Genomic DNA, 15175 nt, shown 5'->3' with positions numbered 1-15175 from the left:
GGATTCCTCAGGACAACAGGCGGGGGACTGAAGAAACCTCTCCTCTTTCTGTCTCTCTACTCTCTGAGAAGCAGCCAAGGCCAAGGCTTCACTGCCTTCATTTCCTCTTTCCTGAAAGATAACGGGGGCTTCAAAGAAGCCCCCAAAGCAGACAAGACTGTGGCAACTGAACTACTGCCCCGTTCTTAGCTGATACTCTGAAAATGCCAGCCATATCCTCTGTGTGTGGGGACAGGCAGGAGCCACAGCCCCAGACGACTTACCTGGCTGTGGTAAGGCCTGCCGGGCCCAGCAGAGACCAGCGGGCAGGGCAAGGGCGTCGGCAGGAAGGCTGGAGACGAGCCGTGGTGAGGAGGCTGTCCCCACTTTGGAAGTGGCATGGAGGCCATGAGGCGGCAAGTCTGGCCAGCAGCTGGACAAGGCTCTGCACCCCAGAGGGGATCAGCTAAGAACCTGGAGGGGCTCAGGGCTCTCAGATTTCAGGGTCACTAGGGCAGTAAAATGCTAATGGCGAAATCTAGACAGAAGTCCAATCGACCGTGTAAAAGAGTGTCTGGATGCCCCATGGCTCACTGGAACACACGCTATGGGGGCCCGCAGCGGCAAGACTCACTGGGTGGGAAAGAGTCTGCAGGGAAAGGGCCTGGGTGCTCGCCGCGGCCACCGGCTGGGGAAAGCCAGGGTTGGCTGGGGTAACTGATAGTGGGAGAAACTCACTCGGGCCAGGACGAGAGACTGTCTAACGCAGTCGAGAGGGGCTCCATTATGTATGTGTCGACTTCTGGCAGAAAATCACCAGAAGAAAGGGTAGGGGGGATGAGAGAAACCATCTGGCTTCATGAAGCTGAAGCAACCGGGCTGAGGAGGCCCAGACAGAAAGAGGAGAGTGGAGACTGGGAACTGGTGGGAAAGGGGCCAGGCCTTCTGAGGTTTCAGATGCTTATTCAAGAAAGCAGGGGTTGTTTGATTTTTTCTTGTAAATTTGTTTGAGTTCTTTGTAGGTTCTGGATATTAGCCCTTTGTCAGACGAGTAGATTGCATCAAAAAGTGGGCGAAGGATATGAACAGACATTTCTCCAAAGAAGACATGCATACAGCCAACAGACACATGAAAAAATGCTCGTCATCACTGGCCATCAGAGAAATGCAAATCAAAACCACAATGAGATACCATCTCACACCAGTTAGAATGGCAATCATTAAAAAGTCAGGAAACAACAGGTGCTGGAGAGGATGTGGAGAAATAGGAACACTTTTACACTGTTGGTGGGACTGTAAACTAGTTCAACCATTATGGAAAACAGTATGGCGATTCCTCAAAGACCTAGAACTAGAAGTACCATATGACCCAGCCATCCCATTACTGGGTATATACCCAAAGGATTATAAATCATGCTGCTATAAAGACACATGCACACGTATGTTCATCGCGGCACTATTCACAGTAGCAAAGACTTGGAATCAACCCAAATGTCCATCAGTGACAGACTGGATTAAGAAAATGTGGCACATATACACCATGGAATACTATGCAGCCATAAAAAAGGATGAGTTTGTGTCCTTTGTGGGGACATGGATGCGGCTGGAAACCATCATTCTCAGCAAACTATTGCAAGAACAGAAAACCAAACACCGCATGTTCTCACTCATAGGTGGGAACTGAACAATGGGATCACTTGGACTCGGGAAGGGGAACATCACACACCGGGGCCTATCATGGGGAGGGGGGAGGGGGGAGGGATTTCACTGGGAGTTATACCTGATGTAAATGACGAGTTGATGGGTGCTGACGAGTTGATGGGTGCAGCACAGCAACATGGCACAAATATACATATGTAACAAACCTGCACGTTATGTACATGTACCCTAGAACTTAAAAGTATAATAATAATAAATAAATAAATAAATAAAAAGAAAGCAGGGCATCAGAAGGGCCAACGAGTGCCTTCACTCTGGGTCCACTCTCCCCTCTGGACCATTCTCAGGATGGGAGAAAACCGAAAAGGGAGATTGAGACTTTGATTCCAGAGAGCTGCCAGGGTCAAGGCCTCTCCAGCATCCTCCTCTCAGGGAGGTGAGTACTGGCTGCTCCCTGTGTGGGCTGGCTCCAGCTGAGGGGCAGAGGCGAGTCTCAGCTGCTTCACCCCTCCATGGTCCAGGTGGGAGCTTGTGGGGAGGGGACGAGTTAGGAGCCTTCCATGGGGTGAACCCCTGGCTTCCTGGGCACACCATGTTCCACTGAGGAGGAGAGGCTTGGAGCCCAGCCTCTCACTCACTGCCTCCTGCAGCTCCTCCTCCCCCAGTGCCCTTGCTGAGACATCCTTGACAGCAAACCTCAGGCAACTAAGTGACATCATCACTCCCACTAACAGCAGCTGACAGTGGAGTAGCTGAGACAGACACTGCTTCCCGCGCCAGGCTCCTGTGCATTGCCTCCTTGGTGACGTCGGAGCTGCCCAAAGGGGCTGAAGCCTCAGGACCACCCAGCCTCACCCTGTTGGCCATAAAGGATTTGCGGTGCGGCTCCCTCTTCTGCCATTCTCACCTCCAGCAAAGTGCAACTGGGAGTTTTAACTGGAATGGTATTGAGCCTATGGATCAGTTTGAGGAGAAATGATACCTTAATAATACTGAGCTTTCCAATTCAGGAACGTGGCAGATGTCTTCAGTTATCAGCTTTTCTTGAATTCCTTTCAATTTTATCATTTTCTCTGTAGAGATCTTAGCCATTTCTATTAGACTTTTTCCCTAGACATTGCATATTTTTCAGTTCAAATCTATAACAGTATCTTTAAAATTTATTTTCCTGTCTTTGCTGACAAGCATCAGTTCATGATAGAACAATCCAGTTATTTAATTACCTTCAGAATATTCCAGGCAGCACTTTTCATGCTGCCCAACCTGGTCCTGCACCATCGTGTGGGGCGCAGGGGACATCCGGTTATCTCCAGGTCGTGGCCTCTCCCTTCTGTGGAAGGAGGTCCTTCTGGATCACTGTTCACTGTTCAAATCAATGCTGCCATGATCCACCTCACTCTCTTCAAACCATCCCCGCAGGTTCCTGAGGCTTTGTGGGGGACCGACTCAATCTAAACTGGTTTATGTTGATCCCTAGTTTCTTTGTGTGATTTTTTTTTTTAATGTGTGAACAGAGTATGAATTTAAGGAGTGGGATGGTTAGATTTTAGGCAGGGACTTACTTGAGTAAATTTATTTTCTATGGAGTGGTGAGGAGAACACACAGAAATGAAGAAATTGGGAACATCCATGACCATGAAAACAATGAAAGAATGAAGCAAGAATATAAGTTGACTGGCTGATGCAACAACCAACCAGCCAGTTGCAGAGACGAAACATAAGCAGTGACAACTTCAGACTGTCTTTGACATCCTTGGTTCCTAGCCGTCCTTTCACAGCAAATGCTGATGCTCATCTGGGTCATGCACAAACAGCACGCCGGTGAAATAAAAAGTGCAGCACGGAGTCCTAGTTAATGGTGGGAAATGAAAGTTGTCATGGATTCAGGTCATGGTTAGAAGCCACTGGTTCTTGGGCCAGATCCAGCTGAATATTTCTTCCAGAGCTTCAGGTTTTTCCAGTTTGGTTAAATTTTGGAGCTGCTTTTCCTGGAGTCTATTTGTGAATGAAGAACATAGCTCAGAAAGAATCCAGGGACCCAGCTGTGCTCCAGGATGCTCCCAACTGGGTGGACACGTTTATCCCCCTCTTGCCAGAGCCCTTGTAGGGAAATTCACAGGGAAAGATCCATTTTCCTTTCTCTTTACACCATAGGAGTGTGAAATGCAAATGGCCCCAGGATGGCTCTCCTTCTTCTTGGGTAAAAGTCTCTGTCATCTTGCCCCATCTTCTCACAATAGAAAACCAGGGACAGAGGAAATTAGGAGGCACTTTATGGTTTAGACCACCCGCAATGGTTAATTCCTAGGAAACTGGCTTGTTCCTTGATTTGCAGGATTTAGGTGGAGTGCCTTTTAGACCGAAGCTCCCGCAGGTGTCAATTTCAGGCACTTCCCAGGGAAGGTTGTCCGTATGTCTCCCGTGCTCAGGAGGCATGATTCAGAAAGTCCACTGCAGGCTCTCCAGACTGCCTCAGACATCGTCAGAAACACATCTGAGTCAATTGTGGAATGACTCAAGGCTTTGAAATATTTAAACCATATGTCTCATGACACTGGATGAAAACGACGCCAGTTTTCCCACTGAGAGGATGTCACCCGAGACTGAGGCTCGGCTCGGCAGTGACTGCACTCCTAGCCTCAGCTGGTCATGCTGCTGTGGGTGGTGAACTGTCAGAGCTCCTGGGCTGCAGGGCTTGGAACAGGGCCATGCATGGCCAGAGACACCGTGTGCCCTAAGGAAGGTGTCAGGGCAACCCAGGGGTCCTCTCTAGGTCAGGACAAGATCTGTCCTCCTAAATGGGACTTGTACAGGAAGGTGAAAAAGAGTGTACTTGCTTCTCTGGTGGAGGCAGGAAACCACCGTTCTATCACCAAAGGATGTCCTTTAGGAGCCTTACTCTATGAAAATCAGCTGGGATCCCCAGGCACTCTTTGAGCGAGAGAAGTACCTGCATTGTAAGAATACTGTCTTGCCTTTTAAGTCCTTCCAAGCTTGTTTCCTTCTTCCTGAAAAATACCCGCACAGCACTTGACTTGGGAAAATGCTAGTTAACCTCAGTGTGGTGGAAAATACAGTGAAGTCAGAGGTGCCAGATTCCAGTCTCCGTTCTGCCAGTTCTTAGTAGTGGAGCAATTAATACTGGGCACTTCATTGTTTGAGCCTCACTTCCCCCCCTCTACAGAGGGATGCTAATACCCACTTTATAGGGACGTTTTGAGGATGACATGCGATGATATATGTGTAGCACATGATACGGAATCAAAAGTGTGAGTATTCATGCAAAGAAGGCTATGGATATCTCCTCAACGAACATGGATTCGAAGGCCAAGCCGGACCTTCCCCCACCCCCAGTTAATCTTCAGACCAGTGAAAACTTGAATGAAAATAGAAAATACAGCTCTTGGCCTCCTGTTGATCTGTGTTGCATCTGGGAAAACTACTAAAGCAGGGAGGAGAAGGCTCAGTAAAGCTGGAGAGGTTGTCTCAAGTCTGCAACCGCATGATGCTCCCAGAACTCGTTCCTTCTCATCCTTCTCCAAAAGGTGTTACGGTGGCCTGGGGGCTGCTCAGTTGCTCTTATAGCCTCTCTCAGAAGCAGCTGTCCTGGTGGTGAATCCCGGCCAGTGGATGCCGGTGATTCTGATCCATCTACAGAGGCCCAGGGTGGAAGGTGTGGCTCACAGCAGTATCTGCTCCTCCACCACTGAGGACAGCGGGGGTGACTGGCTAGGAAGGGCACAGATGATCCAAAGGACAGGAATTCTGACCCTGCCTCATTCAGCAGAGCAGGCCTAATCTTGCCCTTACAAACGAGGAATAAAGCAGAGAAATTTGCAGGTAATTGTTCTTCCTGCCCCAGAGCGTGTAAGCAGCAATGCCATAGCTCTGAGGCAGGGAACAGGAGTGCCCATAGGCTGTAGCCCTGAGCCCTGAGCCAATCCAGCCCTGGCTGAATGTTTTATACGAGGTTGGTCTGTGTGGCTGATGAAATGGGAGGAGGGTGGAACAGAGGCCTGAGTGGATCTGGGGGGCTGGGCCCGGAGAGGTTTGGTCTGCCAGTCTATGGGCATAGTTTCTTCTAATAACAGGTTATGTACTAGAGGATGGGACATAGGAGAAAGACCATCACCTGCCTCTCCCAGGAGAGGCTCAGAGGTTCAGCTCAGCGAGGAATCTGCAGCTTGTGCATCCCAGCCAGGGTCAACACCGAGAGCTGAGAGGGTTTCCTGGAGTTGGCCTGGTTCAGCTCTGGGCAGGTGGAGGAGTTGGAGCTCTGATCATTGGAGCAGCGATGGTCTTTCACCGATGCCTTTTTCTCTCTTCCCCTGATTCTGCCTTCAATACCTGCACCCCACCTCCCCGTCCTGTCCACCCCGACGCCTGTGAATCAAAGGTCTTTCTCAGAGGCCTACCTTGGGTTTGAAGGCAATGAGCTTCAGGATCATCTCCACGGTGAAGAGGCCAGTGAAGAGCATGTTGAGGATGTTCATGGCGATTTTGAACAGGCAGCTCTGGCCGTAGTGCTGCATCAGGAGAGGGGAGGAGCTGTGAACACGGGGCAGGGAGGTCTCTCCTCCTCCCCACCTTTTGCCCACCCTTCTCAGAGGCCCTTGTCTCAGCAAGACTTTCCTCAAACCCAACTCCAGAGGGCCACCCACCTCTCCGTGGGCAGTCAGGAGGACTCAGGAGAACTCCAAGCTCTTCCCTGCTCTACCATCTCTGAACACATCTGTGTTCATTTCCCCAGTTGGCTGTGATGACTTTATGGAGACTTTCGGCACTCAAAAGAGCTTGGGAACAAGCTCTGCCCCTGAAGACGGGTGGACGCAGAACCCACCTCCACACGCCACGCCTTCCCGGCAACAACGAATGCGTCCAGCTCACTCCCTCCCTTCTCCATCTCCTCCCCTCTCTCCATTGATCAACCCAGGGTGCCATGGATTCTTCCCTAAGGCCCAGAGAGGAGCACATCCTTGACAGGGAATATTCGTCTTTCTCCAGCTGCCTCCCTTGGCGGCCAGGAAGGCGATGCACTGAGCTGCCTGCCGCTCCGTTACGCTTTCCATCCCCATGGCATGCCTCCCTCCTGCAGCACCGTGGCTGTGCTCCCCCTTGGACTGACCTGCATGGCCAGGCAGATGGTGTTGAGCAGGATGAGGACGAACATCAGGTACTCGAAGTAGGTGGAGTTGACCACGTACCACACTTTGTACTGGTGCTGGTTCTTGGGGATATACCTCCGCAGGGGCCGGGCCTTGAGGGCGTATTCCACACACTGTCGCTGGGAGGGTGGTGGAGGATGGGGACAGTGGGGTTAGTTACCTGGAGGGTGTGGGGGGAGCTGGCAGAGAAGTGTGGGATGTGAATGAAACCACACACTGCGGGGTGGGGTTCTCCAGAAATCAGATTGGCTGCTCTGGCTCACTTACAGGTGGGAGATGTTATTTGGAAAATGTCTCGATTCTTCCACGGCCCCCTTAATCAAGCAGAGAGCCCCTTCTTGTCAAATCCCCATATCAAGGTCCTAGGCAGGGACCATACATCTCCTTTCCTCCGCCTGGTGATGCCTTCATGTGCCTCAGCCGGGAGTCGGCATCGCTAAGAATGTGCTTGCTGACCCACTGACAGCTGGGCTTCTCACTGATTACGTCCCATGCTACAGACCTTCCTTGGGTACTTCTCTCCTCGGTTTTTTTTCCTGTCCTAAATCCAGCACGCTGGAGTGCAGTGGTATGATCTCGGCTCACTGCAACCTCCGTCTCCCAGGCTCAAGCGATTCTCCTGCCTCAGCCTCCCAAGTAGCTGTGATTACAGGCACGTGCCACCACGTCCAGCTAATTTTTTGTATTTTTAGTAGAGATGGGGTTTTGCCATGTTGGCCAGGCTGTTCTCAAACTCCTGGCCTCAAGTGATCCACCCACCTTGGCCTCCCAAAGTGCTGGTATTATAGGCATGAGCCACTGAGCCTGGCCAACTAAATCAATCTTTCTTATTTGCCAGTGTCCATAAGATGGAAAAACACAGTTCACTGACAGGGAAGAAAATTCTGGGCTAACTAGATTCTTGGGACTCTGGCAAAGAGCCAGTCCATTTCTCTGCACTTTGCCCAGGCTTCCAGATCAGGAACTGGGGAATCTCCCCGGCATCTTCTCAAACCCTCAGCCCCGCTGTCCAATGCCTGAGCCTTAACGCTTTTACCTCCTCCTATTCTTTCCATCGCTACCATCATTAACCTGATATTAGATCGGGGTCTAATCCTCTCTCATTTCCACTTTCTAACTGGCCTCCCCTCTTTCCTGTCTTCTTTCAATCCAGGGTCCACGCAGTAGCCAGCAGAGTGAGTCTACGCCTGAGATGTAGACTTGAAGACCCACAGGGGATTAGCTGGCCTGGTGAGGGTCACAAGGGGCACACCATGCTGCGTTCCTTCCCGTGGGCACTCCGTATTCACAGACAGGGATGTGCTTCCCCACGGACTCCTCCCAGGGGGAGCCGAGCTGGGGAACAGACCTGAGGCACTACACCTACCTCCCACCCTAACAGCTTCCTGACTCAGCCATGGCACTGCCAGCTCTCCACGGCTACCAGAACCTGTCACGATACTTGGCATCACCATCTCACTCCCACTTAAGCCTCTTTCCTGCCCCCACCTCCCACAGAGTCCTCTGGGTTTTACTTAAGAAACCATATAAGAGTGGTTTCCTGAAGCCATCCTGTTCCCCACCCCAAAGCCCTCACTCCCTCATAGTTCTAGTCTCTCTCCTCCGTATCAATGGTGCCGACCCAACTGGGTCCTTCTAACTTGTTAACTTCTAGATAGGGCATGGGATTTTTTGTTTTTTGACAAAACCTTTCAGAGTATCCTTAAGTAGAAGCTTCATAGATATTTGTCGGCTGAGCACATTTGCCAGATCTGGGGTTTGCGGGAATATGCATTTCTTTTGCACAGGTCCCTCAAAAAGACCGAGAGCCCACTCTGGTTGAGAAGCAGAGACGATCTCAGTATATGCACGGCCTCTCCCTGATGCAGCTCCTCTGCGGGGTGGGCGCAGGCTGCCATTCCCTCCATGGGCCCCGCTTCCCTCCGCTCCTTCCTAGGAAGCTACCTGGTTCTTGTCCAGCTCACAGTTCTTGTACTCCTGCTCCCCCTGCTCCTGGAAGGTGACGATGACGAAGCCCACGAAGATGTTCATCATGAAGAAGGCGATGATGATGATGTAGATGATGAAGAAGATGGAGATCTCCACGCGGTAATTGTAGATGGGACCCTTGTCTTCGGTGTGGGAGTCGATGGAGCGGTACAGCAGCCTGCAGGAGGAGACAGGTCCCACAGAGGGAACTGGAGAAGCAGGGTCCCCTCTGCAGAAGGATGGCACCACTGCTCCAGGGATCCCAGGGATCAGGGTGCAGGAGACAGCTCTGGGCTGGAGTCCCAGCTCGGCCACTTACTGGCTGTGTGACCTTGGGCAAAGCTCTTAACCTCTCTGAGACTCAGATTCTTCATCTGTAAATTGGAGACAATAATTCCCGACTTTCCTACCTTGCAGGGAAGTTAGAATAATGTATAGGAAGGTGTTTTGAAACTGTGAAGAACTATTTAAATGTAACATGAGTCATGGGCATTGATTTCAAATACTGGAAATATTGGTAAATATTGAGACAGCTTTGCAAACTGGCATGGACTCAGAGGATGTTAGAGGGAATGTAGAATAAATCTCTCCGAGAGCAAATATCCACTTAGATAAAGCACTCACATGACCCATGCTACTCCGATCATCACCAATAGGTCTGGTTTTAGACTTAAGCAGTTTACATACATATGCCATTCATTTGAGCCTGGCTGTATGCCCCATGGAGCTTGTTATTCTTCACGGACAGGGATTATCTCTTTGCCTTCCTCCGTAGCCCTGCACAGCACTTGGTTATTCTCTGTCACCTATATTTTACCGCATGATAATGATGACTCTCACCTAAGATCCATGCATTGCTGTTGACTTAGAAACATTTAGAATTTTCTGACTTTCAGATTCTAATTTCACTGGAATACACATTGGGAGAAAAACAGGTGTCTATACAAAGATATAAAGACCTGATGGGAAGGTGCCTGGTAGAGGTGACACAGTGTGCAAGGGCCATGGGCTGCTCTAGGCACAAACGCATTGCCTCAGCAGAGGACGTGGGGCCCAGGCCTCCATCCCTTTCTCACTATCCTCTATAAATATAGGCAAGGCTTTTCCTAAGGAGACCGGGGTCCAGTTAATAAAGATATCTCAGCCATCTTTACCCCAACGAAGGGCACGCTGGGAGTGGTAATTTTGAATTTTATGGTGACCACAGGGCCCGCACCTGGAGAAGCTCTCCCCACACCCAACTCCCAGATGCCATAAGGGTAATGACAGAGACCTCTGACATTGTGGCTCATGCTGAGGTTGGAAAGAGGGCTAAAAAAAGGTCATTTTTGGTGGGAGTTTCTTGACACTTTCTAGAGAAGGAAAAGTCTGTGTTTCAGCAGTGACAGTGGACTGTGAGTTGTTCTAGAAAGATACCTCACTGCTTGGGGAGGACCCAGGTAAACATGACCTCCAGAAGGAGTGCGGGACATGAGCAAAACTTGGGTTTGCGCTGGAAAGTCAGTACTGGCCCTCGAAGGTCAGGGTTCATGAGGCCTTGGTTTGCATACTCACTCTGGCCACCCTTCGAAGGTGGAGACGGTGAAGAGGGCCATCATGGCGGCCAGAACATTGTCAAAGTCAAACTTGCTGTTCTCCCAGCTGCGGGGTTGGATGATGGGGTGGTCAACCTCCCCGTCTTTGTACGTGATGTAGTTGCCCCTGAGAAAGGAGAAGCAGTTTACTCTGGGGTCTCCCATCTTCCCTCACGCCTGCCAGTCACCCTGAATGCTGGGTGGGATGGGACTGCCTGGCTTGACCTTCACAGTTCCAGCCATGGCAGGAGCTTCAGTGGGTAGAAACTTCAGGAAGAAAAAAATGCTACACATTGTGTCAGCGAGGCCAGATTACACACAGGCAAAAGTCCAGGTGCCACTGCGGTCTTAGAAACTGAGCTGTCCCTCCTTTCTGGTCAAGCCTCCAGCCTCCTGGGGCTGACTGGCCGTGGCCCTGGCTGCCCTCCCACCTCCACTCACTTGCATTCCGCCTCTGTCTGCTTGGAACTGTCTGAACAGGTGTACAGCTTTCCCTGGAAGGCAGAGAACAGAGTATTAGAGATGTTCAGTAATCAATGAGTCAATCCAAAAACAATTAGTGAGCACCTCCATAGCCCAGCACTGTGCCAGGGACAAAAAGCGTAGAATCCGGCCAGGTGCGGTGGCTCACACCTGTAATCCCAGCACTTTGGGAGGCTGAGGCGGGTGGATCACAAGGTCAGGATATGGAGACCATCCTGTGAATGGTGAAACCCCGTCTCTATTAAAAATACAAAAAATTGGCCGGGCATGGTGGCGGGCGCCTGTAGTCCCAGCTACTCAAGAGGCTGAGGCAGGACAATGGCGTGAACCCGGGAGGAAGAGCTTGCTGTGAGCTGAGATCGCGCCACTGCACTCCAGCCTGGGCGACAGAGTGAGACTTCGTATCAAAACAAAACAACGAAACAAAACAAAACAAAACAAAACAAAAAAAACAAAAGTGTAGAATCCAGATGCGCAGGGCCTGACTCCCATGCACAAAACAGTGGTGAATACAGACGCCAGTGCTGCAAGTAGCCCTGCAATGCAAAAACGGGAGCTCGGGTGCATGGGAGCTGTACTCTCCAGGAAGGTCTCGCCAGGGAGGGAGAAGTGGAGCTGGACTCAGAGGGATGAATTAGATGGGAGTTTACACAGTGGAGGGGTGGCAGGGGAGAATGCTCTAGGTGGGAGAAAAGCAGAACTAAAAGGGTGAGGACAAAAAAGACCAGAATCCAAGGAGGGCACTGGCCTCGTTGTATCCGAGGGGTGCTGCAGGAAGCAGCGGGAGCTGACTTTGACAGGTGCGGGGCTCTGAAAGCTGGGTGGTATAGCAGGGACGTGATGCTGTTGGTAATAGGTCACTGCTGCAGGCTTTAAGCAAGTGACTGACACAGAGCTTCCACAGGATGCAAGTCCCTCTCCCTCTCTTTCTAGAAGGAAGGGCAGTGACCTGAAGGGCAGGTGAAGTGGAGAGCGTGAGGGGCCTCTGGCCTGGTGGCCCGATACCTCCTTCTAGCGCCTCCCTCCCCTGGTCTGAAGCTGGAGTTGGGCTGCAGGTGGAGGTTACATCCAGGCCAAGTCTGGCCCAGGCCACTGTCTTGTTCGTCCAGTATCTGCCAGCTCCCTTCCCGGGGAATGCTGATGGGAGGGGAGGAAGCAGGACCACAGCGGAGCCCAGACTTTACCTTGAAGAGCTGGACCCCGATGCAGGCGAACATGAACTGCAGCAGGGTGGTGACAATCACGATGTTCCCGATGGTCCGGATGGCGACAAACACACACTGAACCACATGCTGCAGTGGGAAGGGAAGGGGAGAGAGACGTGGCTTCAGGAGATGCCCGGAGCCTTTCCAGGAGGTAGCAGGGGCAGCCCGTTTGCCACAAGCGGGAGTCATTGGGCTGAGAGGGGCAAAGCCATGCTCCGAGAGTCACATGGGAAGTGACAGACCCTAATGGGATGCAAAGGCCCCCACTGGGCTCTCTGTGACTACAAGGACAAAAGCCCTGCTAACCTCCCATCTTACAGTAGAAGGAATATAGGGATGGCGGCACCGCAGGGGCCCAGGGCTTTCATGGGATCTCCCTTTGGTTCTGCTTAGGGAAGACACTTTGGATGACTGCCTCTGTTACTCTTCTGTTCATTACGGATCCGGGACATGCAGTGGTACCAGTGTCCAGGACCCCACATGGCAGCCACTTGGCCTGACCATCATCTCCTCCTTCCAACCCAACCCTCACCTCTGTGGAGCTCCCACTCCCCAGTGGGCTGGCCGGAGCCTCCCTACCCATGCCCTCAACTTACCTTTAGCCCCTTGGCCCTGTTGATAGCCCTCAGGGGCCTGAGTACTCGCAGGACTCGCAAGATCTTCACGACATTGATTGCACTGGACCTGGGAGAGGGAAACAGGCAGGGTAGTAAGCTCCTCCTGTTTCTGGGGGGAGCAAAAATAATGTGGTAAGGGAGTGTCCTGACAGGTGAATCCCAGGCAAACCTGAGAAAATGTAAAGCTCATCTTGGGGACGTTTGCATTCTGGGACCACTCTCTACTCCTGTCTCCCACCCCGTGAGAGCCTGGAGCTCGCCTATAACCCTGGGGCTTTCCTTTGGGTGAATAAATAATACGCAAAGTGGCTCAACGCAGGTCATTAGCAATGTACTGTGCTACTTGCAGGGGCACCCACAGTGTCACAGAAGAAATCCAGAGCGAGGCCATGGGAATTCAGAGCCCAGCACAGGCACTTGCTAGCCAAGGCACTGAGGACAAATTTCCTCAATTTTCTGAGCTCTAGTTTCTTTATCTGTAAAATGGGTCTGTAATCAGCTCAGAAGGTCTCTGCAAGGGTTATATAAGAGTTCCATGTAAATCACCTAGCCGTGTGCTTGATAAACTGCCTAAATGGTACCTTTTATCATGATGCCTGCTGAAGACATCATTACACTTAAAGGAATGCCGTACTAATGGTGGGATCTCGGGTCTTGTGGCTGGAGGTGATGGGCATGGGGAGGAGATTTCGTAGTGTTTATCTCCAAACACATACCCTAGACAGTTGCCCCTGGCACCTACACCTAAAACCCACCCAGAGCACACTCAGGACTCCAAGGAAGGGTGGGCTTTACTGTTGGGGCTCAGGAAACACCACCCCGAAATGACTGCCTTAGAAGCAGTCTCGGAAGCACAAGTTTTTCTCTGAACTTCTCTTGCCCTCCTGTCTCAGTCCCCTTCTCCTCCGAGGCTAGCCATAGACACTAGAATCCCCCTTCTCCAAGATGGGTCAAGAAGCCAGAACCCAGAATCCCGTTTCCTCAAAGCCAGCCACACAACCTAAAAATATTACTTAAATTTTCCCTCTGCTTTTCTGTATAAAAACTGGCCATAAAAAAATCCTCAGATCTACCACGTGGGAGTGTAGATCCTAAGACTCCTATTGCAGACAGGATCCTGTCGCCAGCCCAGAAGGAAGGAATGCTTCACAGAGAGGCGAAGAACCTAGAGACAGGCCTTGCTGGGTTCCCCACTCAGTCCATTCACGTTAGATCCTACCCTTCTTGTCCAGTCACATTTCTACATGGCTGTCCATACTTTTTTGGAACCAAAGCATAAAAATGGACAATTTTCCCTGTATCTTTGGGTCTGCATTCTGAAGGCTCTGTGTATACACGTGAAATAAATGTGAATGCTTTTTCTCCAATTAACCTTTCTCTTGTCGGTTGATTTTTCAGTGACCCTTCAGAAGGCCCTTTGGCTCCTACACTGCACTACAGGTTCCACACTCCTGGGATGCTGAGGCCAAGCCAGAGCTTCTTGGAGTCTCAGGAAACTGCTTTTCCCCAGTGCGATGGAGACAGCAGGAGACAGGCCCCTGAGCAAGATGCCTGGATGGTTTTTGGAGCTGTCCGTCCTACCCAGGTGGGGCTTACTAACCATACCACCTCGGTGAGCAGCCGTGGAGTACATCCTAACCCTCACGGGCTAACTACCTCAGACAGCCTCTCAAGCTTTTAGAGAGCCTCATACTTGCCTTGGGACCTAAACAATGAATGGCAGGCCAGCAAGTGCTGATTTCATGCTTTGTGTGGTCAGGATGATGTGCTCAAGAAGGGGCTGGCGGAAAGATCCGATTTCTCTGGTGCATAGCTCTTTTATTCCAAGAGAAGCAAAGGCCACTCCTGTCTATCACTGTCTCTCCTACAGTCTCTCTGGGAGGGAGTCAGCTTGCACTGAATTACAACGGAAGGGCTTTAAATGTCAGATGGGAAACACACAGGCTGAAGAGGAAGAATTCCTCGTTCAAGGTTAAATAGTGATTGAGTGGCCACGCTGGGATTCAAATCTAGACTTGTAGGCTCCCAGGCAGAAAATACGGGGTAATATAATTGATGATCACAGACAAGGGTCTCTCCCAAGGCCCCGGTCCCTGCATGATCTCAGCCGACCATGAAAACACGCTTGGGAGGAGAGATCTAGGAACCATGGGACTTAGGCCTTTCTCTACCATAGGTGTGACCTTGAGCAAGTGCCATGATGTCCTGAACCCCAAATTTCCCATCTATACAATGATGATAATAACACTTGCCATGTCTCCCCCGTCGCTGTGTGTGTGTGAGGACCATAGAAGAACGTGTATGTGGAAGTGCTTTGAAAGTTAAAGTGTAGGATTCACACTATCAGCTGTTAGAACTTGGTAGAAACTAGTAATCAGATCCTCCACACCTGAACGAGGTCTGCAACCTTGGCTGTACAGGGGAGTCACCTGGAGAGCTCTGAGAACTCACACCCAGACTGTACCCCAGCCCAGTGAAACGAAACACACACACACATACACACACACACACACACGCACACGCAC

General features: G+C 51.0%; 1 protein-coding gene across 30 annotated transcripts in view; it reads right to left on the bottom strand.

Annotated features, from left to right (window-relative positions):
• Nucleotides 1-15175, bottom strand: part of CACNA1C (calcium voltage-gated channel subunit alpha1 C) — a 740665-nt gene that overhangs the window by 76883 nt on the left and 648607 nt on the right. For all 30 annotated transcript variants that reach the window (XM_028829106.2, XM_028829113.2, XM_028829112.2 and 27 more), the window contains 7 exons: nt 12630-12717; nt 12013-12120; nt 10787-10839; nt 10326-10472; nt 8748-8949; nt 6764-6922; nt 6054-6164 (listed from right to left, as the gene is read on the bottom strand). In XM_028829106.2, the coding sequence (XP_028684939.2) occupies nt 6054-6164; nt 6764-6922; nt 8748-8949; nt 10326-10472; nt 10787-10839; nt 12013-12120; nt 12630-12717 (868 nt within the window). The remainder of the gene's footprint in view (nt 1-6053; nt 6165-6763; nt 6923-8747; nt 8950-10325; nt 10473-10786; nt 10840-12012; nt 12121-12629; nt 12718-15175) is intronic.

The sequence above is a fragment of the Macaca mulatta genome, chromosome 11, assembly GCF_049350105.2.
Source record: "Macaca mulatta isolate MMU2019108-1 chromosome 11, T2T-MMU8v2.0, whole genome shotgun sequence".
Lineage (NCBI taxonomy): Eukaryota > Metazoa > Chordata > Mammalia > Primates > Cercopithecidae > Macaca > Macaca mulatta.
Note: the sequence above shows the minus strand (reverse complement) of the source record. Positions and strands in the feature narration are given on the sequence as shown.